The 26,071-nt window shown below is 37.3% G+C and overlaps 1 protein-coding gene across 1 annotated transcript in view; it reads right to left on the reverse strand.

The window, feature by feature from the left end:
• The window catches only part of LOC100764592 (transmembrane protease serine 11E), a 34,095-nt gene extending 19,132 nt beyond the window's left edge, over positions 1-14,963 (reverse strand). The window contains exons 1-2 of the mRNA XM_027390712.2: positions 14,956-14,963; positions 294-418 (exon numbers count right to left, since the gene is read on the reverse strand). Of these exons, the coding sequence (XP_027246513.1) occupies positions 294-418; positions 14,956-14,963 (133 nt within the window). The remainder of the gene's footprint in view (positions 1-293; positions 419-14,955) is intronic.
• Between the last annotated feature and the right edge of the window lie 11,108 nt (positions 14,964-26,071).

Below are 26,071 nucleotides of genomic sequence, written 5' to 3' on the forward strand. Positions count from 1 at the left end.
TCTATTCTAGCTAACCCCTGGTCTTCCCCTATTTAAGACTCCTTTATCACTTATCAATTATAATGAAAAGTAGCATTCTATTCCTAGCCGGAAGAACTCTTCCATTAAAGATGGAAAGATGGATCCTCCTTGGTTCGTGAAGATTAAAATGAAAAACAAAGCAGTCAAACTGTTCTTAGCTATGCAAATAAATCATAGTGATGAAGAAACAACCCCGAGGCAAGCCAAGACAGGAAATTCCATGAGGAAACAGCTGGAGCAAGTCACATGATACCAGGGCATCTCATACTTACTATATCTGACATAGTGAACAGTGAGTCCAATGCACACAGCCACGACAATTAGGGATAAAAAAGAGATGAGGCCAATAACCCAGGGCTCCACACACGTTCTCTTCCTGGCCCTCGCCACAGGTGGCCTGAGGAAGGAAACAAATAGATGAATTATATGGTAGTACATCTCTCATCTATACTTTAGCTAAGTTAGGAACATTGGACTTTCAGATGGTAGTAGTGTGCTGCTCTGGTTATCAGTTATAATGCCCAGCTGCTGAGAAGAACACTGGTTTCTGACTGTTGGACCTTGGGCAAGTCATTTGACTCTTTCATGCTGTAGTTTATTTATAACACAAAGGTGATAGGAATGGTCCCTATACCATAGGATTATTTGTTAGGGCTAAACAAAAGTTGTATATGTAGAACAGTGACAAGAGTGTCTGGCTTGTACATGGGGCTTCTGTACGAGTTAGCTGTCATATGTCCAACAAGCAGAGTACAAGCTACAGAGTAGGATTCTGTAGAGCTATACATTTAAACCTTGTTTCTGAACAGTAGAATTTTAAATAGCTTCTGAATTGTAGTAAAGCTCAAACTGCATACCCCACTGCAGATCTAATTCTATGTGCCTTCTAATTTATGAGTAAATTCCAAAGCTGACCTTGAGGGTGCAAAGAAAGGAATATGGAAGGCTTCCTAAAAGTCCTAGTGTTTGACCAAATATTTACCTGTATGCTTCCATGATGTTTTGGGAGCCCTTTCTGTGTGACTTCTTCCTAACACTTGTTGGTAGACCTGACTTTTGTTTGGTTGATTAAATTGCCAACTGCTGTTGATTATATATTTTAGTTGAATTCTACTTAATTCAAACACTAAAAAGATAATAATAATAAAATAAATAAAGTCACTGTTTGGTAAGGCTTTGGCTATAATGCAGCTATTTATTAATTTCTCCCGTCTATAAATTGAGTGAAATAGGCTCTTTTCTTTCTAGAATGCTACTTGTCCAATACATAGTGGTGGACGAGTCCCTGGTACTGAATCCCCCTTAAAGAGGATTGTACTTCTAGTCTTTTCATTACCATCTCTGACTCCAACCATTCAAATGCTAAGTTTCTCCACCCATCAATAAGGACAGGATGCCCATCCTGCCTGCAGCACCCCAGTGAGCACAGGAAGCTTCTTGCAAACTGCAAAGTACTTTGCAATAAATACATTTTACTTATACAAATTAAGAGGATTCATTGCTTGGTACATAGAACCAGCAGGAAATATTATCGAATTGATCTTGCAGCGCCATCATTATATCTTTGTGCCTGGGCACTGAGAAGGGAAAATTGGTGTTACCATCTTCACAGGATCCTGCCTGTCCCAGTTGCCAGTTATGGGATATAGTGTCTAGGCCCATGGGACCCTAGTTGTTTCCCTCCCTTCTTGTTATGATTTTCCCATGGGATGGTAGCCATGGAAACTTCAGTGTTCTCTCTCTGACCTCTTTGATCACCAATTTTCCCTTGAGTAGGGTTCCAAACACCTGTTCCTAGAATGGCAATTACTATAGCATAAAAATATTTTTTAAGAGGTGCTTATTTTTCCATGCAAACTTGTGCCCATGAAGTTCCCCAGCCTGATTCCTGTCCCATCTATCTCTGGATGCTTGCTATTCATCTGTTGCAGAAGAAAGGAGATGCATATAGCAGACGTAAGCAAGACATTGGGGTTGAAACAGGGAGGGAAGGTTACCAATGAATGTTCATGCATGCCAGATAAAGTATATAAGTTTATGTTAGAGAAATCAGGATAGAATAGCCAAAAGTATATGGTTATTATGCTGAGATATGAAGTATAAGTTGTGTGTGCTTGACAGTGGCTTTTTTAATACAGACAGAAATCCAAGCAAGGCAGTCACTAAGTTGATGAGTGCAAATCTGCTTGTATTAACGTGAAGTGGTCAATTATCCATTTAGTAAAATATATGATGATGAATACGAATGAGATGTATTTTACATTCTATCATTTAAGATAATTATATGGTGTATGCATAATAAAAATATAGGAGGAGCTGAATTATTAGCAGTAAGAAGGAGAATAACAAATGAACCAAACTTTCATTTGAATCTATGCATGTTTTAGTTTTATGATAGATTCTTTAAATAATAAATAGACTTTTGAAATAAATGGAGAAGAGGGAGAAAAGAGAGATGATAAAGAGAACTGATAAAGAATTAAAAAATGGCGAAGGAATATCAGATCTGGTGTGTGTGTGTGTGTGTGTGTGTGTGTGTGTGTGTGTGTGTGTGTGTACAAGGTACCACTCTAGCTTCCTTTCCTGATCTCCACAATATCTGAGTGGCATGCTTTCTTTGGTGATAGGAGGCAAGAAGAATATCACAGGACAAAGAGAATCCAGTCAAAACAATTTAGAAAAACAATTATTAGAGTGTATTTCTGCATGCTGCCACCAACTCCTTTATCCCAGTAGATGCACTTCTCTCCCATGTTTTTTCTGCATGAAAAACAAAGATTATTAATCCCACTCCTAAACAGATGAGCTCTATGGAAGTTAAACGTTAAGTCATTTTATCATATAGAATGCCCATGTGAAAAAATACTAATATCAGTAACATTTATCATAATTATTTTAATTATTGATAGTAATATTGGTGCTCATGTTACCAAGACATTTGCCATTTGAAGCACTATACCTTCCTTTCCCAATCTATATCATTGTTTTTTCATGCCAATTAACTTGGTTTCTTTTTCCCTTTATTAAGGTATAACTTATTATTTCTTAGTTTCCTTTTTTTTCTCACCAAGTCATCCAGCACTAAACTGTTCCAAAGCAGATATGGTTGGAAAGAGTTGTAAAAGCATCAATCAAATAGAGAAATAAATATTTGTCACATCAGTGGATGCTCCTGTATTGAGTGCATGTCCTATATCAAGTATCATGTCCAAACACTTCTTTGGCACTCCAAAACTTAGTTTAATTCACCCTAAATTCACCCTCAGGAAGACTTTTGGAATTCTAATTCCTTCAATAAGTTCAAATTGCCAAAATGCTTTCTATTTTTTCTTTTCATCTGGGGGAAATTTGTACTTAGTGAGAAGCTGAATAAATATAGGAGATGAGGTACAGATATATTTGACTGGCCATAATTTGCTGGAAGAGAAGTAATAGGCCCAATATTGTGTCATCAATATCATTTCTATGGATGTCATTTTTAGAACAGTACTAAACAAAAGAAAGGCAATGACAGCAAAACGTGAGGGAGAGGGGGGAGGTGAAACAGTCAGCAAGCCTGCTGGCAGGCTGTGGAGATTACATAAGGAGTTTGATGCTTCTGAGGAAGAACTTGTCAGAACAGGCAGCTACTGAGCCCAGTCAGCACCCTGCTGACAACAGTGGCTCTCAAATTTCTTGTTAAACTCTCCCTGGCAGCAAGCAGGGCTGACTGGTACATCTCAGCAACACAGCAGCCCCACTGTTCTAGCAAGCATGTCCATGATGTCCATGACTTGGTGATAGTGAAGAATGGTCAGCAGCTTCTTCAGCTGGAGTCTGAGCAGCTTTTGTGTGAAGGTTAAAGTGATAGATCTTTCTGTTTTTTAGGCTGTGGGTTGTCTGCTACAGCTAGCTACTCAGTAGCTGTGTGGTAAAGCAGCCACAGACAATACAGAACCAGTGGAGAGCACAGCTGTGTCCTTGCACGGTTTCGTATCTAGAGACCAATATTTAAATACATTCTAATTGTGTCAGGGCAGTATGATTTTTACTCTTTCTGATATTTCTAAGACAAAATTATAGAAGTACACAAGGAAGAAACAAAATTAATAATATATGTAGGCATAGGTAGTGTACTTACTGATTTTATATCAACTTTACACAAACTAGAATTATCTGAAAGGAGGGAACCTCAACTGAGAAAAAAACCTCCAATAAGTACTGTCTGTAGGGCGTTTTCCTAATTAGTGATTGAAGGGAAAGGGCCCAGCCATTGTGGGTGGTGCCATCCCTGGACTGGTGGTCCTGAGTTCTATAAGAAAGCAGACTGAGCAAGCCATAGGGAGCAAGCCAGTAAGCAGACCCCTCTGTGGCCTCTGCATCAGCTCCTGCCTCTGGGTTCCTGCCCTGCTTGAGTTGCTGCCTTGCTTGAGTTCCCACCCTGCTTGAGTTCCCCTCCTCACTGCTTTGATGATGAACTGTTATAGAGAACTGTGAGTGAAATAAAGCCTTTCCTTCCCAAGTTGCTTTTGGTCATGGTATTTCATCACAGCAATACTAACCCTAACTAAGACAGGGAGTATGTTTTCATTGTTGTCTTTTAATGTATTAGTGTACTGCTTGCATGTATACATGAGTACCACTTGTTTGCCTGGTGCCTATGGAGGCCAGACAGGGCATCAGCTCCCTAGAGTTTCAGATGATTTTGAGTTATAGTGTGGGGCTGGAAACTGAACCTGAGTCCTCTTCAAGAGCAACAAATGCTCTGAAATGTTGAAATGTCTTTCTAGCTGCTGTTACTTTTTGGAAGAAAAAAATCAAGCAAATTAATCTTATAAAATTGCAAAAAAAACATATTTCTCTGCTATTCATTGATGTAAGAACACTACTATGAAGTATCTAAGAGCATCATCTTAATCTATGGATTGAATTATATGCTTAATCCCTATATGATATTATTAAAAATTCTCATAAGGAAATTGTGATTAAAGCAAGAATGCCACTAGTTGTCAAACAACTATTTCTATTTTATTTTTACAGCATCAGCACAAATAAAGGAAAAGTGTTTTTATTTCTAGCTCTGGGATTCAGCAGGAACATATGTTGGGTAATTTGCACTATCAGTGTACTTATCATGAATGTTTTTTATTTGTCTCCCACATTGTACCAAACTGATTTAAGATGACATATGAAAATGTGTGTGTGCATGTGTGTGAGTGTGTGGTGGTGGTGTTGACGTTGCTACTAAATTAAGTTTGTGGATGGAAGAAGAAGGCAAAATAAAAGTAAAAATATAAAATGGAAATAGTGCTAAAATATTTGCGTACAGACATTTCCTTGAGTCATGCCACAACACTGGTAGGTTTCTAGAAGGCATCCCCCAAACAAAACTAAGCAGAAGATACAACAACAAATGGGGGGGGGAGCAAATCCTGATCTGATATCTTCTTTTTGGTATCCATAAGGAAAAAGCAACACAGTCGTTCAGCAATATCATTATTAGTCCTTCATAAAAAGCACAGTGTGCAATATAATTAACTTCAGTCTCTATTATTAACAGCTAAACCAAAATAGCTACAAAGAACTCTTATTATGTCCTTCAATACTGACAGTGTCAATAACAGTTCATTAAAAGTAATTTGCTAGGAATGGGGCTGTATGAAATCAACCAGACACAGAGTTTTGCAATAAGTTTTAAAAATATCTGACCAGCAAGGACACCATAAGAGCGTGACCCACAGAATCAAGTAAGCAGGGCTCATAGGGACTCCCAGAGACTGAAGCAACAACAGGGATCCATCATGGGTCTGAGCTAGGTCTTCTGCATGTATGTTATGGTTGCAAAGCTTGGCCTTCTTGAGGTACCCCTAACAGCAGTAGTGGGGGTGTCTCTGACTCTTTTGCCTGCTCTTGGGTCCATTTTCCTCCTACTGTGTTGCCTTGCCCAGCTGTGAGGGCTTGTGCCTTGTCTTATTGTGATGTGTTATGCCGTGTTCAGCTGATATCCCTGAGAGGTCAGTTTTTTGTTTGTTTGTTTACTTTTTAAGGCAAATAGAGGAGGAGTGGATCTGGGGAAAGGTGAGTTTCAAGGAGTAGGCATTACTGGAAGTAGTGGAGATAGGAGAAACTGAAGTCAGGATGTAATGTATATAAAGAATAAAAACTTAAATTTAAAAAAATCTGACCAGGCTTTCATAATTACTATTGCAATGACTTTAGAAACACTACCATATTATAAAATAGCTTAAGATTATTGGCATAGTCCGGGCGTTGGTGGCGCATGCCTTTAATCCCAGCACTCAGGAGGCAGAGGCAGGCGGATCTGTATGAGTTCAAGGCCAGCCTGGTCTCCAGAGCGAGTGCCAGGATAAGCTCCAAAGCTACACAGAGAAATCCTGTATCGAAAAAAAAATTATTGGCATAGTAGGCATAAAAGTAGGCTTTAAAATATTATATTGTTTGATAAATAAATTCTAAGGTATTTTAATAGAAAACCCTATACTCTATTAACTATTACCTTAGGCAAGCCCTAGAGTATAACTATTTCTGTATTTAACCAACCACAAAACTCAGGTGATATTTCTATACAGTAATGCTGGCACGACTGCGTGTGGTGGCATCAGACTTTGATAGGCATTTTATGTAAATGCTAGTAGTGACCCTGCAGGGGGGACTTGATCTGATCTACATGACCCTACCATCAATGTCCTTATAAACTCTCCAACCCATAGGCTGTAACTTAAGTTACCACAAATTGGCATGCATGTGAACACTTTGCCCAACCTCTAGAAATTTATGATTATGAATAAATGGGGCACAAAAATTTAAAAAAATCTGTCAGTGAGTAGCTAGGTATGGGATCACACATGTGATGATCTACTGTAAGCTTCAGTACCACTAATGTGTACTTTGCTCATATTCTTCTATTTAAGACACTAAATGGGCATGGGGAACTATAAAAGCCGCAGTTTGTTATAGCAGAACAAACAAAGCATGCCATGGCAGCCAGAGCTGGGGAACTGTACCTCTGCAATGGGGTGGGGCAGGAATTACCAGACATGCCTATGCTACTGTGTGCAGAGGGGTATACAGAAGGAAGGTTGAGGAATCTGAGCTGGAGACCTCCCTGTCACTGCTAACACAGAGCTTCAGACATTCAAACACGTTCTGTAATGTTTCTATGTTTCTATTAAATCTCCATTTAGACTCTTGACTTCAGTCCCCTGTGAGAGCTTGATTGACAAGGTGAACTGACAGTGAACTTGAGGCAAGTGACCCGGGTTTCAACCTTACAGAAATCTGAGTATTCAACATCATAGTAGTCCAAAGCATCCCAGCTTCTTGCAGTGTGATGTCATATGCTCTAATTTTTTAAGAAACAATGGTAATAAATAGAAATTTACCGTAGTGTCTTTTTAAGATCCATCAAAACTGATGCTCAATACCTCACATAATCCAGAAATAATGTTTAGCATTGATATAAGCATTCTTTGATGTATTAATCAATCTTCATACTATGTCTAAAATGTACTGGTTTTCTGTTGACTACAATTTCAGATTATTTGACATAATTTTCAGCAAGCAAAGAGACTTAAGGGACTACACATCATATTTTCTTAATTTTATTGATAGATTTCTTTTTAGGAAACAGGTGCAAGAAGGAAGTTAAGAAACTTTTACTTTTCATTTTTAACACTTATCTACAAGTCAATATTTTTTTAAAACTGCCGTAAATTACATCTTACATCAATTTAAAATAAAAGCCCCTGAAAATGTTACATGGACAAATCAATTAAGTATCAAATCTGTGAAAAGCTTGTAGTTTTAAATACTTGCTTTCCAAGTTAGTTTTAAAATTTTGTAAATTGTACCCTGATAAAGTTTAACATTGTGGTTGCCAGGGTTGTGGAACATAAGCTATGCCCGTTCTCTAGGCTCTATTTCCCAGGGAAGCAGAGTAACCCATAAGCAGAGTAACCCATCACCAAGGATCTCCCAAATAATGTACAAACTCCTGTGCATCCTGAAATCTTATTTGAATTACCTTAGCAATAGCATATAATTAGAAAATAGACAGCCCTATTTTCTGTATATGATGTAAATTTAGGAAATAAATTTACTTAATAAATGTTTGGCCACAAATAGTAACCTGCAACATACATGCACTAAAACTTAATTTTCAAATAGATTGTATCTTCTCATTAGAACAGAATGTCAGAGGTTGAGAGTTTTGAATATTAATCCCCCTGGCTCTTATCTTGCTTGTCCATAATCTAATGGTAATTGGAGCACCAATCTGAAAACTCTTTCCCATAACTGCAGCAGCCCTTGGCCATGCTGTACAATGATTCCCTCTAAGCCACCATGCCCACTGCTGATCATTCTAGGGCATTTTTCTGTCTTTTGTTTTATGGCCAGAATAAAGTCTATTATGGTAAATTTTCCCTGTGCATCTGTGCATATGAGAATTTGCACTCTGCCCTTCTTGGGTAGAAGGTTTGCTACAGGTCAGCAAGGTCAAATTGTTTTAGTGTTTTCAGGTCCACTGTGTCTTACCTGAGTTTCTGTCCACTTGTTCTGTCAGATAGTGACAGGGAAGAGTCAACATCTCCAGGAGTAACTGTGGATTTGCCTGTTTTACCCTTCAGCACTGTCTGTCTTATTTATTTGAACCTCTGTTCTGTAACAGGGGTAAACACATTTTAGACTGCTACCTTGTGGGTCAATTCAGCCTATTATCCCCAGTCATTTTCCTCATTCTAAAGTCTACTTTCTCTAAGATTAAAATACACTTACATACATCTTTTGATTAGAGTTTGTTGGTATTTGGGTTTTTAGCATATGTTTAACTTTTCTATATTATCATATTTATAGTGGGTTCCTTCTAGAAGGAAAATAGGTCTTCTTTCTCTTATTTAATCCCATCTGAAAAATTTCTTTCAGGGTATATTTGTGTTTCCATTTTTTAAGTTACATCCATTCATTTTCAGGGAAGGGCATGCATGCCATGTGTATGGAGATCAGATGACAACTCCCAGAAGTCAGTGCTCTCCTTCTGTTATGTGTGCCCTGGGGATCAAACTCCGTTCACCAAGCTTGGCACTGTGTCTTTACCCACTGAGTGCCCCTTCAGCCCCAGCTTTCAGTATTTGGACCAGTGGTTCTCAACCTGTGGGTTGTAACCCCTTTGGGGTTCAAACACCGTTTTCACTAGGACCATCCTGCATATAAGATATTTACATTATGATTCATAACAGTAGCAAAATTACAGTTAGGAAGTAGCAATGAAATTAATCTTATGATGTTCCTCACCACAACATGAGGAACTCTATTAAAGGGTCACAGCATTAGGAAGGTTGAGAACCACTGATTTAGACCCTATACATATAAAGTGATTATTGATGCATTAGAATCAGATCATTTTACTTTGAAATCCCTATACTATTGCAAATTTTCCTTTAAATACTCACATGTATTTTAAAATTCTTAAGAAAATAAAAATAATCTTTCTATATATGCATGTGGAACTCAATTAATGTGGATCACAAACAGTCAGAACTAGTTTGAAACAGATGGTTTGTTAGGAAGTACTCACAAGATGGAGCCAGTCTTGTACAGCCAGGCTGAAGAGGGAAAAGAAAGCCACATGCATGCGTCCCTGATATTTAAAGCCTTGTTACGTCACTCTGACCACATCCAAGTGTGCGTGGTCTGCGTCACCTGTGCCAGCCCCCAAGTGTGCATGGATGGCGTCACAAAATTATAATAATCTACTGTTATAAGCTCTGTAACTTCAAGCTAATGGTTTCCATTTTCTTACCTGGTAGATTAAGACACGGGTTTTTTGACTATGAACAGCCTGGCCTTTTTGTTACCCAAATTCATAAGCATCTTCCAAATAATTGTAAAAAAAGCACTCATCTTGGGTTTGATATAGTGCTGGGCTCTAAATAATCATACTGCTACTTCCTGTTAGCCAAGGTGTGTACATTTTTAAAGCAAAGGTTAGAACTCTCTGAATTCCCAATGACCAAGTGCTTAACAATGGCTTGATTCAGTTCCATCAACCTTTGGTTTTCCTTTATGTACTGCCATCTAATTATTAAAATTAGCTGCCTCAAGGGGTTGCTAGAAGGCAACAAATGATAAGTTATATATTGGAATCTATATCTCTCAGGGAATTTTTTTTTATTCTTCCTACATGTATCCTCTCTGCATTTTATGACATATGGCCTGACAAGATTTCAATATTCAGTCTAGCTTTATAAAATGGACTTTGAGTTAACTAGGAGGAATAAGCTCAAGAGAGCTACCACATGGTAACTACATTTAATAACAATGTGTCATATGCATGAAAAATACTGAGAGTAGATTTTACCTGTTCTCACTAAAAAATAATAATCTATATGAAGTACTATATATATTCATTTGCTCAATTTAACCATCCTGTAATGTGTAGGTATTTCAAATCAACATGTACATAATAAATGTAAAATGTTAATTTTTAAGAGGGCCATCTATTTTTATTCAAGTTCTAATAGTGTTAGTCATAACAACAGTTCGTGGGCTGTGTAGTTAACCCACACTAATCTGTCTCTCCTCCTAAACTGTGCATAGTACACAGGTGCACTGGGAGGTCAGATTCTATCTCTAGTACTGACTGACTCATGTATTCCTGTGGCCATATGCAAATTATCTAATCTTGCAGTGTTTTGTTCCCTTTGTGGAATGGAATTTTCATGCTTCCTGTTACAGAGGCTAATTTTAAAGAACATTTATTAGATAACTGAATCATTCTTTCAAAGTATAACTTCTCTATCTCTTAACACAGTAAGACAGTTAACTACATAGATGAACAGAAAGGCCCAGCCAAGGATGCGTCAGCATTGCAATTAAAACATAGGTTTTGGAGTCTACATAGGTTTTGGATGGTAGTTGTTACACAGTATACTCAAATGATAGAAGTTATTATTTTGCCCTGCTCTGACTCACAGTTAAACTTTAGACAAAGTGGAAAATCCCTCTGTGTTTACTTATTCAGCTCCAAAATACATATGTCATCTGGCATCTTCAGATGAAACACTGCACGATAAAATTTGATGATGCTTCAGTGGTATTTTGAATTTCCCTGAAACTAGTTTATCATATTAGAATTATTTGAAAACCCTGAGAACTCACCCTCCTACACAAACCATGTATGTACTTGGAGAAATGTCAGGCTTACAGGTCCTGGCATGATGTGTTAATGCCTCTGCAGCCCACTTTAAATCCTCAGCCTTCAGTTCTTCATGAACCCTAATCTACTGATCTCAGACCTGTGAAGTTTTTCTTTACATTTCCCACCCACGATCTCCAATTAAGTAGCTCCAAGAAAATATGCTTGAATGAATTCTATCTTATTCTGTTTTGTTGAACTGTTTTACTATATTGCCCAGGATGTCCATGAACTTTTGAACCTGAAGCTTCCTACAGCCTCAGCTTCCTGAATGCCACCTCACCCAACCTGAGTAACTAGTAATATCTTCTATTTTTTTCACATAATATCACAGGAGAACTACTCCACAACTACTGAGTACAGAATACTATTAGATTTGGGTATAAAACTTAGTGCTGATGTTTCCATTTGTTTCCTCCTTAAAATAACCAAACTCATTCCAGAAGAAAAGACAGATACAGTTAATTCTGGCCAATGAACTCATTTGTAGAAAACAGTGATATAATCTAAATGTGCTCACAGTCACTGGTCACCTTTAAGACAGTACGGAAACTGGGTCACATGTTCATTTTATAGCATTAGCAAGACAGCTGATTCTTTAAAGATGTTTAGAAACCCATACATGAAAGTGGAATTATCCTCCAGTCTTTCAGCACATCTGTAGACAACTTCATGTTGGCTTTATATACCATCTGTCTCTTGACCTATGTATTCATGTTTTATCCATGTAGATATATGGTGGATTCTTTCATTTCCGTCAAGCTCTCCGATGACTAAATGGTCCTTCATTTACTACCTGTGGTAGACACTCTGTTATAGGTAAAAGGGCCTGGAATTCCAGACCACAAGTGTGGATGCTAGATCCCACATTGAGCCTGCACCATTTGAACCACACAACACCTTATCTTTTAAAAGGAGTGATAACAGTAATCATATAGGAGAGCATTACTCAATGGAATAGACTTTACATGATACACAATGTGAGGCCACATAGGGCTTATCCCAACGAAAGCTTGCTAAAGCCTTTTCCATGAACAGGAATGACCTTAACTGAAAGAGAAATGAGTGCATGTTAAACCCTTGTAGCACAGACATGTTGCAACTCTAAACCTACCTGTCAATGAAAATTCCTTTCAATATCATTACTGACTAATTTCCGGGTGTGGTGTAGTTTTTACAGTGAAGTTTTTCCTGTAAACAAGCCTATTTTGAAGATGAAAATAAGACCTGTTTCCCTGTTTGACATAAACTACCCAATATGTCTGCACCCTCCCTTAAGTTTCCAATCCTTCTGAAATTACCCTTGCCTCCATCATCATCAGCATGCTGCATAAATAAGTGCTCATCTTCCTTGAAGGGAAAGGTGTCTAGGAAGAGAGCACCTCTCATTAAGATATAATTATTTCAATTTAAATAAAGCAAAGGATGACTTCTTTTTAATAACAACTGTTTCATTTATTCTTTGTTTTTTTTTTCTCCAGACTCACATATTCCTTCCTCAATATAGTCTACACTATATTGTTTTTTTCCTCAAACATCATGGACTTCAGATTTCCTTTGGGCAAATCTTTAACATGTGGTTCAATCACAGCTTTCTGGGGCTTTATGCCATGGGGCTAAATAACTCTACTTGTATTAAGTGCTGATTGATTCTAATGAGAGGGTGTACATGGGCCACTCTTTGAAAAGTAGTTTGTAAGTAAAAATTAAAGTTGTATATTTTGTTTCATTTGAATATTACTCATCTCACCTTCAGCTAAAAAAATATATATATTAGTCCCTATAAGTTTTATCCACTTACTTTTAATTTGCATTATCATCAGTTACTGGCAAACATACTTAGGAAAATAAAAATATTGGGGGGGTGGGATGGGGGTTAGTGGGGGGCATGGGAGGATGGGAGAGAGAGGGAACTGGGATTAGTATGTAAAATAAGATTGTTTTTAATTTAAATAAAAATTTATAGAAAAAAATTTAAGAAATATCTTCTCCTCCCAAGCTTCCTCCTGTAAGCTTACACAGTAAGAATTTCTTTGGCTTTCTTCTTCTGTGTGTGTTTATAAAATCAATGTGTTGATCTCTTCATACTCAAAGAATATCATAACTATTTGAAGAACATTGAAGAGTAACAGGAAGAATCTTCACCCAATCTAAATTTTTTCTTACCCTTAAATGTCTTAAATAGTGATTCTCATTTAGATGGGATAGGGAGAAGGCTGTCAGAATGTGTCTAAAGATGAATACAGAAACTTCCCAGCTATTTCTTCTATGTTCTAGTAATGAGACAAAGTCCTCCAACTGAAACCATCAACATACACTTATTCTGATTTCTTCAGAGCAATCTTTTGAAAATTTGTGTAATAAGCCCAGTTCATTTCCACCTAAGCCCACCCTTTGCTACCTCATCCAGTATTGCCCCCATTCCCACATAGTCTGTTTCACCTGTCATAAAGTCTTCAGATCTGGGAGGTTTTGGATTGTTAGTTGGTTTGGGATTTTTGTTTGTTTGTTTACTTTAAAGATAATCTATTTTGAAACAGGACTTTTGAAAATTAACAAATCTTCTGTTTTAAATAAGAGATAAATTATAGAAAAAGAATTCACCAAAGTATTTGCTTCATTTCAGCCTCTCTACATGTTAAAACTCAAACTCAAATTCAATCAGATCTAACACAGACACAATCTGAATGCTAGTATGGTGAACTCAATAAAGACTTGCTTGAAGTACTATTTTCTACAGTAATATTATAAAAGTGAATGAAAGGAAGAAGAAAAGATACAAGGAGCATCATGGGTTATTAAAATGCTTGTAAAAGGCAGACATCGCATGTTTATAAGATCTGTAACTCTTAGTTGCCTCTTTGAAAGAGTAGAGGAATATCCAACTTCTCACTGAATACATGGAGAACTTCTACCAGTGACAAAAACAGGCTTTTTCCTTATGCAGTGAAGGCACAGATTCCACTGCCTTTTTTATATTTTCTCCTCAAAGTGTTAAAGATACTTACTTATCAACTATAAGTCAGTAGATTTATCAATATGTTTTAGAAAATAAGTTTTAATATAAAATTAAATAAGATTATTTTGATTTAAAATTAGTAGACTAAAATTTTGTTACTACTTAGGTTCTAACATTGAAAGAAAACAATAGAGAAGTTTGTTATGGTCAGGTATATTGGAGTTTGATGTGTTTGTTGTGCTGAGGTTTCAGCCCAGAGTCTCTTACCAGCCAGGTAAATGCTCTGCCCATGAACTACTACATCTCCATCACTAGATTTCTTTTTGAAATCTAATTATGACAATTTAGCTCTTTAAAGCAGTCATCTTTAATTGCTTCTTATTCTTTCAAAATAGGTTACACTTTTTAATTTTGGACTACTTAGAGAAGTAAACAACTTTAACCACATGATTTCACATTTATATTTTTTATGTATACCTTATGAAATAAGTATATGTTCTCATAAGACCAATAAAGCCTAAATCAGAAAAACACTGTATTCTTCCCCAAAACAAGCAAACTAAGCATAGCAGTACATCACTGTCTCCATTACATTTTGGAAAACTTCTGAGCCTGAGCAGAGAGAGAGAGAGAGGGGGAACACTCCTACGGATTGTACAAGAACCTACTTGGCACAATGTCAAGTAAAAACCAAATACAATTGGCTGGGGAGCCAAGTCCTTGGTTGTCTCAGACCACTGAAGACTATAGTTAATTGGGTAGAAAGGAGACAGGAACTCACCGATACATCGCTGACTAGCAAGATCCGAGACCTGTGGTGACGGGTCTGCGACTGAGCGTGTGCATCAGCTCATCCGTGGCTTTGTAGGTTAAAGTGAGGTGAAGAAAGAAGTCACTTATGAACCATAGAGAACCAGTCTGACAAGTCTTGGCTAGTGTGGAGACTATTTGTGTGACTAGTGCAACAAAGACACTTATTATAGAGAGCAACAAGAAGAATAATTTATAAGCACTTTCTAGGAGCAAGAACTTAAAAGTGATTGTCTTGAACTACTTTTAAAATATTAACATGATGGGGATTTTAGGATGTCCTGTTATTTAAATTACAAAAAGGCAAAATTGGAAGTTATCCTTCTCAGCTTCCTGGAGCTTCCAGGTTTAATTAAGTTCAGTGAACTGCCTGACTAGGACTAACACCAGTATTTTTGCTTTTGAAACTAAGCTGACACATTTTCTACTCAGCCAAGCATATAAATGAAAGTTTCCCTCTGGAATTAACTATAAGCCAGGTGTTGGAAATACATCAGAGATTAGAAAAACATTAGCATCTTAAAGCTGTGTGTCACTGTTGTTCTAGAAAAGTCAAGTCATTTACAAATACTAATCTCCACTTAAGACAGTCTATGTCTTTCATTTTATTAGGATCTGGCACATTGCCTACCTCACAGTTTGTTTATTTCAGAAAACAGATAAATATGCTTGTCAATGTGTTCTTGTTCACAAAGCAGGTTAGCTATTCACCTCTGTGTTCGCATGATGTTATAACTCTTGCCTACTGAAAGCTAACTTTTTGTTTAATTGTATCTCACTCTACTAAGTTATAAAATTTCAACATAAAGGAATCTCTTGTAGCATACACAGACTCTTAAAATTACACACGAAAAGAAAAGACCACTACTTGATTGTATTATGTTATCTCAGGGCTCAGCTGAACAGGGGCAAGAAGTAGAGATTTGTGATAAAGAATAGGGTTGAAGTTACTCTAGCAGTATTGCAAGGAATCTCCATCCTGGGCAAGTTGTCCTTGTGTCTTCAGAAATGTACCTTTTTGACAAATCCCTCCCATTTGGACTCAGGGAACCCTGACGAAGAGGAGGCAGAATGATTATAAGAGCCTGAAGGAATGGAGGACACCAAGGAAACTAGGCCTTTTAAACACAGTGGGACCAGTGTACATATGGACTCACAGAGACTGAGGCAGCTTGCACAGGACCTGCAGGGGTCTGCACCAGATAGGTTCCTAGAACTGAAAGAATTGGACACAAGCCCTCATCCCTAACCCTAAAGCTATCTCCAATTGATAACCACTTGCAAATGAATATTTAATTTTCTCCAAGTGAGTCTCACAGGAGAAACAAATTACTCTTAGGGGTAGGCTGTAGGCTCAGCAGTAGATGGTCAACAGAATTTGAATTGCTGATCCTCCCAACTCTACCTTCCACTGCTAAGATTATCAGCAAGCACACCTGGTTTTATGTGGTGTTGGGGATCAAACCCAGGTCTCTGTAGTCACTTAATACAGGTGAGAAATAAGCATATTTACTTACTGGAGTCATTCAATATATGTATCAGATTTTTGTCTACTTAAAAAAATATCCAAAAAATAAAAGTCAACAAAATATAGTAAAAACAAACAAAAACAAATCCTCTGGATTTGAGGCTAAATTGTTCTTAAGCAGCTTTTAAAAAGTGATGCCTCTGACAATGAAATGTTATCACTTAGTAACACTATATCTTATTGAATTAAAGTTCTTTTGAAAATGTTCACTAGGCATTTATCTTCAAGGGAAAATGTACTTCTCTCCCAATAACTCTGGGCCAAGACTTTCCAGACTCAGCTAACAAAAATCTCCTGGTTTCTATTGTTCTTTCACAGAAACTAAATCTCAAATTCAAATAAATTCTTTTTATGTGTCTCTAAGGTTGTATATACATGGCTATATGTATAAATAGAAATAAAGATGCAGAAAATGAGAGGACAGTCTTCAACTTTGTTTAAACACTTGTTAGAACAGGCTTCTACAAAATCAGTGATTATTGGTATGTAAACAGATTTAAATAGATATCTGTTTAAAGGTATTGAAAGATAATCACAATCTGCCTTCTATTCAGGCCACTCAAAAGCCACTACTACACAGCTTGAGGAAACATTTCAGTGGACCCTGACTTCTACTTTAATGCCCACAATAAAAACAAAATAGTGTCATACATGTGTAACCCCAGCATCCTGGGGGTGGGGGTAGGGGTGTAGAGACAGGAATATCCCTGGAATTTCGTAGCTGGCCAGTCTAGTAAGCTGGTAAATTCCAGGTTTATTGAGAGAACCTGCCTCAAAAAATAAAGTGGAGAGCAATGGAGGAAAAGGACATCTGATGTTGAACTCTGACTTACACACACACACACACACACACACACACAGCTGTAACAGTATATAACATCAACTTTAATGGAATAGCTAACAGTTTGGTAGAAACTTGAAAATGACAAGGAAAAGAGAGATGAAAATATTAGACTTGAAGGCTCCACTGGGAGAATTCATGAATTTAACCATTTTTTGATAATTATTGTTAGAGTTGTAGGACATAAAAACAACATTAATTATTTCAAAAGTATCTCTAAGAGAGAAAAAAAGTTCTTAGAGAAGAAGTTCATCTTTTATTCAAATACTTTTTCTTTGCCATTTCTGAAATCATTCTATCTCTGCATCAGAAGTGATGGAGTAAAGAAAACTTCATGCTGGGCATGAATGACTTATGATAGTCACAATCTATGGAATGGTGAAAGCAGAGTCAAGGGAAGATCTGTGCAGGAGAGTCCCTTGTAAGACTATAGTAAATATGTAACATTGCATAACAAGTTAGCAACTTGACCACAGGTATTTTTATCAGTCAACAAATTATCACATTGCCCTTCTATACAGTTAGCAGTTTTACTACAATGGTTATCTGGTGCCAGAAGCTTCAGAGGTATAGTGCCACTGTGGCTAGTCAGGGATGATTTTTATCATTGCTTAAATACCCCTTAGCTTGTACCAAGTTCTTTAATGCTAGATAAAACACGGATGCCTATAATAATCTGACTAATTTCTGGAAGCCCTTAAAATTATCCCGAGGTTGTATCACTGTAATAATAAACCAATGCTTTTTATTGGTCAGTTTATTGGGATTCATATTACACACTGACCAATATTGTTAAACTAGCTGTCTGGGTAAGCAAAGATGTTATCATTAGTGAATTTATTCACATGGTGCGTACAACTCTTATTGGGTCCTAATCATTTTGTCTTGAAAAGAAAAAATATATCTGTTCACTTTAAGAAGAGGAGTAACCTTTTTCTATGAATGCTGTTCTACACATGAATCTACTGACTAGCCCTACATGGCTCTCTAAATTTCTATATCCTCATATCAGAAAATGAGTACTCAGTGCCACAAGGACAGAATACTATAAGACCTCATAGTTTGCTTGCCCTTCTGGATAGAGAAGTAACTGGTCCAAAATTTTGGCATCTTAATGAACTATTTTCAATTGTGAGTGTTAAAATAGTCGTAGTCATCCAAATATCTTGCTTATTTTTAGATATGATTTCTGTATAATTTTACACTTAAGACATTGGAACATGATGCTCATCATTTCCACTGAGTTGATGAATAGAGCTATTATCTATATAAACCCAAAATCATTTAGCTACTCCAATCCCATCTGCAAATACTAAGTCATTTCTTTTAACACATGGTCCTTCTGTTTGTTCCTGCACTACTGAATTTGGCTCTGCCTCCCAGACTTTATTATGTTGTTCCTGGCTTGTAGAATTTTTTTGCTTCCGATTTTTCTTAGTATTCATACTCTCACTTCATTCACATCCACACTCAAATAGCAACTACTCCTGAGAGTCCTGAACAGTCCATCAAAAATAGCCTGTCATAATATCCACAGTAATTCAACTTATTTTTTTTTCATTTTACGATGATATGAGAAGGGTGTATGCATTAAGTAAAAGCTATGTTTTGAGATGTGAACAGTTAGCTTTTCCTGGGCTAACACTGTTTGTTACAATATTCTCTTGGAATCCTGGGCAGCAATAGTGAGGCACAGCCCTGGGTCACAAAAATAAATTATGAAGATAGATCACCTTTTCTCAACAGTGTGGTGAATTTCTAAGCTGTGACGCTTGGTAAGTCAGGTGTTTTAGGTACATTTTTTTCTCAGTATTTTCAACTTTCAATGGGATTTTGGAGACATTAACATTGTTCCAGGGGCTGGAGAGATGGCTCAGCAGTTAAGAGCACTAGCTGCTCTTCCTCCAGAAGTCCTGAGTTCAATTCTCAGCAACCACATGATGACTCACAACCATCAGTAATAAAATCTGGTGCCCTCTTCTGGCCTGCAGGCACACACGCAGGAAGAACTCTGTTTACATAATAAATAAATCTTTTAAAAATTGAGTTTAAAAAACATTGTTCTATATAGAGGAACATCTGTATCTCCCATTATTCTTCATTTCTACAGCTGCTTTCTTTTCTGCAAGATTATTCATACATACATACATACATACACACACACACACACACACACACACACACACACACACACGCATGCACACACACACATACATACATAATTTACTATACTAGATATAGTTTGCTTCATTGAAATGCAGTCCCTTCAAACTAGAAACTGCATCTACTCTTTCTTGGATCTGTACTCAAAATTTAGACAGTGCCTGACATAAATGCACTAAGAAAATGCCTGTTTTGAGGATTGGGAGGTAGCTCAATGGCAGAATGCTTGCCTGATCTTTACAATATATCAGCTTTAGTTCTCAGCATCATAAAGAGAACATTGTTTGTTGCGTGTTGCTTTACATGCAATCTGTTCCTGGGACACCATAATACTACCTGTATAACTGAGTAGCAAGCCTCCACATTCCAGTAAAGTGGAAATAAGTAACACTTTGAAGCATTTACTGTCACACCCTCCTTTTAGCACTTCCTGTGTACTTGTTTGTCTAATCTTCACAACAATCTTGCATAGTAGGTGTTATTATTTTGTTGTCTCTTTGCTGATAAAATAATGGAGGCAGGAATTAACCTAGGTCACACAATGGTATGTGAATTAGCTGTGATTAGAACCAAACTCTAGTTTGTAGCATAGGCTATTAACAACTGTGTTGTAATGCTACATCTATCACTTCTAAACCAATGGTTTTCAGCTTTAAAGTACTTTTAAATTTTAAAAATACCTATAAGAACATCACTTTGCAGTGCAGTGGCCCACACCTTTAATCCCAGGACTTGGGAGGCAGAGGCAGGCAGAGCTCTGTGAGTTCGAAGTCAGCCTCATCTTCAGAGAGAGTTCCAGGTCAGGCTCCAATGCTATATAGAGAAACCATGTCTCAAAAAACCAAAACAAAAAACAAATCACTTTTATGAGGTAAAATTTGGATTTATTAAGTAAAGAAAATTGCAGGGTTTATTAAGACAAAATACAAAGTCAGGTTTAAGCATGGGCATTAAGAAGGGGGTTAATACTTGGTAACATAGTGTGCAACTCAACACCACAGGGAAGAGTGGTCTTATTCAGTGAAATTTACCTATGTAAGACAGCAGTGTGTTGAATGTAGGCTAACCAGAAAGCAAATATGTGTGAATTACTATATAAATTGGATGCAAGGCTACAAAATCTTATTTGCTTTCTTTTTAAAATTTATTTGACTAAAGTTAGCATAAAATCTTGTTCTGAAAAAGAGAATTATAACTTTCTAAATAATAATGTTTCAGTACATTGATAGTTTGAAAGCTATTTTTCTAATATTATGATCTTCTCCTCTTAATCAACAATCAGTAAGCAATTAATGGCTTCTGGGAGAGGAGAACCATTTTTCTGCAAAGGTATAGACCCTCATATGTGGATCCCACTACAATCCATGGCCTACACCTGGGAGTATATGGTAGCATAAACTGGAAGAAGAAGATGATTTAGAAGGAGGGGGAGGAGGAAAAGGAAGACAAGAAGGAGAAGAATGAAGAGGGAGGAGGAAGAGAGGAAGAAAGGAGGAGAAAAAGCAAGAATGGGAAGAGAAGAAAGAGGAGAAGGGAGGTGGGAGAAGAGGGAACAAAACAAATTTTGGGGTGTGAAGAGGTAGGAAAGAATATTGAATGACTTCACTTGTGGGGAGAACTGAGAATGAATATAATATATACATATATGAAGATGGTCTAAATGAAATCACAAAAAGGGTACACAGAACCCCAACTAAGCATCTCTTGTCACCAAATAAAGCTTCCAGTGCCAGGATTAGGTTACATCTTGTTGAGCTTTTGGCCAAAGGAGCCCCAGAGGAATACCTAAACAACCCAAGCTGTTTGTCAAGACTATAGGTTGTTCTTCACAAACTGACAGCAAGGCCCTATTGCTGAAAACAAAACATACACAACTCATTCAACACTTAGAAGTCAAACTGTACCTAGAACTTCCACAACTACTGGCTAGTGTTCCTGGTACCAGAAGGTATACCACAACACCAGAAGGTACTCCACAAGCTACTAAAGGAGAAACGTAAATACCAACCCAGCTACAAACACTTTGATTTACAATGGGGTCCTGCCTGCGGGATAGACTAGTGCAATAGTGGCATAAAACTTGAGAAACCAACCAATATCTGATTTGACTTAAGGACCACTCCATGAATAGAACCCATATGCAACATTGCTCAGGTGACCAAGATACATCTTTTAAATTTTTTTTCCAGCAGTACTGGGGAATGAACCAATACTTGCTAAGCAAGTACTCTTCTACTGTGTCCTTATTCTGGCATATGCCTATTTTTAAAGGTTAATGCCTTATAGAAGGAATCCTATTTTGTAGCATTTTTAATGCCTGATATGTTAGAAGAGAAAAAAACCCAGACTATTGTCCAGAGTTCTTTTGATGAAGTAACTTGAAATGTAGAGCCACATGCCATAAACAGGGGTAACATATGTGAGTGCAGGCCTTTCTTCACCTAACATCCCATTATTCTCCATTAGTCAGCCCTGATTAACTGTGTTTCCTCTATCACAACCTCAGAGGAGTTCCTCAGTGGCTAGGCGTGCCTCCTCCTGAGTTATGAAACGAGTCCCACCTCACACCTCACCTTTCAAGACAAATGTCATTGCCACCTCATTTTCTTATTGATAATCAGAACAGTAAAATAAGCCAAAGGCTTTTGAGTACTGACACAGTGCTCTTTTAATGATAAAGTGGAAAATAAATTAAAATTTAAACAATTGAGTTCATAAAATTTTACTGGCCAATGTGTTTACTATAAAGGGTTCTGAGTTAATTTTTGTGCAGCAGGAAGGCAAATAGGGATTCTTCACTTGTTTTCATAAGCAAAGGGCTAAGAGACTGTTGAAGAAACTGTTTCTGCCAGATGGAACACCACTGTTCTGTGAAACAAACATAGGTATTTCCAATCCACAAGTCCAAGTTATCAAACTCTGCAGTGTAAGAAGTTTCCACTTCAAATGCCGCTTTAGCAATCACTTTGTTTATGGGAAATCATATTTCACGATTTAACAAGAGAAAATTTTTATTCAAAGAGGGAACTGTCGATCCCTCTTTGTTCCACATGGTAAGAACATCATATTCCTGGAAGATTTCTCTTAATCTATAAAGGGAACCCATTTTATGTTTCAAACACAGTAGGACTTTATACAATGTAGTACTTATCATCCACTTTTGTAATGTCTCTTAGATTTAACTTATGCCCTTCTAACACTGTCTCTGCTTAAAGTCAGAGATTGTGCCCTTTCTAGTCACAGTAACCCCAAGGCTTTTCTAAGTCTCAAAACCATAGTTGGCATCCACCAATTATTTCTTAAATGAATGAATATACTGGCACTTAGAGATTTGGGGTCTGTGTTAGTTACTTTTCTATTGCTGTGATAAAACACCATGGCCAGGCAACTCAGGGAAGAGTTTATTTGCGCATATGGTTACAGGAAGACAAGGGTCCTCCGTGACAGGGAACTGTGACAGCAAGAACAGCTGAGAACTCACATCTTGGACTGCAAGCAGAAGGGAGAAAGAGGAATTTAAAATGGTGCCAGTCTTTAAACTCACTCCCAGTGGCATCCTTCCTCGAATAAGGCCAGACCTCCTAGAGCTCCCAAACACTACTTGAGACCAAGTGATCGCATGCCCAAGACTAAGCCAGGTCAGGAGTTGGGAGGGATATCTCATTCAAATCACCACAGGGTCTATGATCCTCTAGCAGGGTAATGATCTAGGGCTGAGTATGCCAAGTGTCTATTGGGTAAGAAAGTGAAAATCAGTCCTCCAGTGGAACATGCTATGACAGGACATCCAGAGTAAAAAAGCAAGAGTACTGAATTCAACCCTAAGTCCCCAAAAAGAATGGGGGCTTCAAAACCAAGGAAGAAAGTCAAAGACTTCAGGAGGGAGCCATTTCTAGGCTGTGTTTCTTAAACTTGGAATCTTATGCTCACAGGAGTATTTATTGGGGTACCTCAGAAGATGAGAAGCTGCAAGCCTAACATGGATCATCTCCCAGCCAGATCAAATCTGCTCAGTGGTACGTGGATCTGAAATATTTTATTTGTATTAATTAATGTTGCAGGTAAACTGAAAATTTCACATATTTCAGACATAAAAATAGTTGTGATTTCAACAGCCCTCTCATCTCCTTCTGCACTCAGGCTCACATATCAAAGCAGCACCAGCTCTCCTGGTGTTTGGGCACACAGATAAACAAACTAAACAAAACCAAACCTCCCACAAACCCCGCTAAGTACAGTTTGGAAAGGACCTTGTAAAACAGAGAGGAAGAGCATCAGACTAGCCTCAGCTAAATGTTCCTAACTTGCCTGAAGGTATATTCTGTTAGCAAGTGACTAGATCTTACCTTCTTTCTAAATAAAATCAGCATTCATTCCTTACTGTTAATTACTTAAGGCAAGATTTGGACAAAAATTTGATAATTATTGAAGTTTGCTGACATGTATGTTGTGATTCATTTAGCTATTGCCTTCATTTTCCTTAATTTACTTAATATTTTCATACTATAAGATTAAAAAAAGAAAACAATGTGTGCTGATATACCAAAGAATATTATACACATATAAAAAAGGCAAAAATTGAAAAACAATTATGATTCATTGTCTAGATTCTAGCATATTATAGCATTGGCTTTCTGGTTATTCATTGAAGACAGGTAGACACTAAAATGTCTAAGAAAAGAAATTTGAGAATTCAGATATTACATTATAGTATAATTTCCTAGAATATCCATTGGTAAGTTTAGGTTATATAGAGACTTTTTAGATTGTGTATGATTACATCAATGTATCCTACCTTTTCCTTCATCAGTAGGTAATACTTTGAGTTTGGAAACTAACCTTAGCTTGGGGGAAAGTCTGACATATGTAAAAATTATCATATTTCCTTAGCTATTATCAGTTGAAAATTGTCTCTTTCAGCATATGAATAGGAAATCAAGTAGTCATAAACAATTGCTCCTGGAATCAAAGCTTTAACTGTTTAGGTAACCAGGACTGAGTTACAGTGATATTTGGGGTAACAGAATAAAGAGGTAGAAAGAGCCTGGCTTCTTGATGTCATTGTTGAACCACCAAGTTAAACAATCCCAGAGTTCACCCTATCTCTGTATCATGTTAATTATAGTAGTACAAAAATAGACAACTCCCAGCACTCGGGAGGCAGAGGCAGGCGGCTTTCATTGAGTTTGAGGCCAGCTGGTCTATAAAGTGAGTTCCAGGACAGCCAGGACTGTTACACAGAGAAACCCTGTCTCAAAAAAAAAACAAGAGAGAGAGAGAGAGAGAGAGAGAGAGAGAGAGAGAGAGAGAGAGAGAATGTGTATGCCTCTCACAGAAAAAGGTTGGATTTTTGAGACTGTAGTTACAAGTTGCTGTGAGCTGTCTGACATGGGTGCTTGGAACCAAACTCTGGTCCCCTGTAAAGGCAGCAAGTGCCCTTAACCACTTAGCCATTTGTTCAGATTTAGAATGAAAGATTTTAATGGTGGATCTATTAAGGCCACAGTCCCAGTATCAGTAATTATGCATCCCTTCATAAGAATTAGGCAGTTTTGTCGTTGTGTAAATATTATAGCATGGAAATACATAAACAGGTCAGCCTCTCAGTGCAGTCTCCTTGTGAAATTCAGAGATGTTCAAAACACAGCATAAGGCTATATGTGATCTGCTATACTGAAAGTACAATAGATTTGCTAACTTGGACATCACCACAAATGCATGAGTAATATGTTTCATTTGTGTTACTATACAGCTATGATGTAATGACAGGTATAGTGTTGTGAAATGTGACATGAGTTTGTCAGCTCCACTCTAGTCTAATGGAACCAGTGTTATGTATGTGGCCAATCATTTCTCAAAATATCAATGCACATCTATACTTTGCATTAAATAATCATTATAAATAAGATTATAAGCATTTGTTCAAACTCATTTTATCCAAGTTAAAGGTCTGACACCAATATAGAACTTTATTCCTATGAGTTCACAGTTTTACATACTATTGTCTAACTAGGGAAAAGGTTACCATAATTTAATACTAGAACAAATTTGTCATAAGATACAGGATACTATGAGAAGTTCCTCCTCACTGAGTTCCACACAAAGGGAGGTCCCAGTCATAAGAAATTTGTCATGACTATCTTCCTGACATATCGATGTGTCACTCTGAAAGTTGAGAAAGTAACAACTCACAAAGGAACAGGAACTCTGGCTGTTAGAAGGAAAGGATGATCTGAAAACCTTCCATTTATGGATTTTATCCTTGGTGTGTCATGGTAGTCAACTATCTTTGACTGGTTGTCAAAGAACATGTTGCATTACTACATTAAAGTTAACATTTTTTAAAGATTTATTTATTTATTATGTATACAACACCCTGCCTCCATATATGCCTGCACACCAGAATATCTCATTACAGATGGTTGTAAGCTACCATGTGGTTGATGGGAATTCAACTCAGGACCTCTGGAAGAACAGCCAGTGCTCTTAACCTCTGAGCCATCTCTCCAGCCCAAAGTTAGCATTATTCATGGAAAATAAAGAATAATTTCTTTT

Source organism: Cricetulus griseus (assembly GCF_003668045.3).
Source record: "Cricetulus griseus strain 17A/GY chromosome 1 unlocalized genomic scaffold, alternate assembly CriGri-PICRH-1.0 chr1_1, whole genome shotgun sequence".
NCBI classification, from domain to species: domain Eukaryota; kingdom Metazoa; phylum Chordata; class Mammalia; order Rodentia; family Cricetidae; genus Cricetulus; species Cricetulus griseus.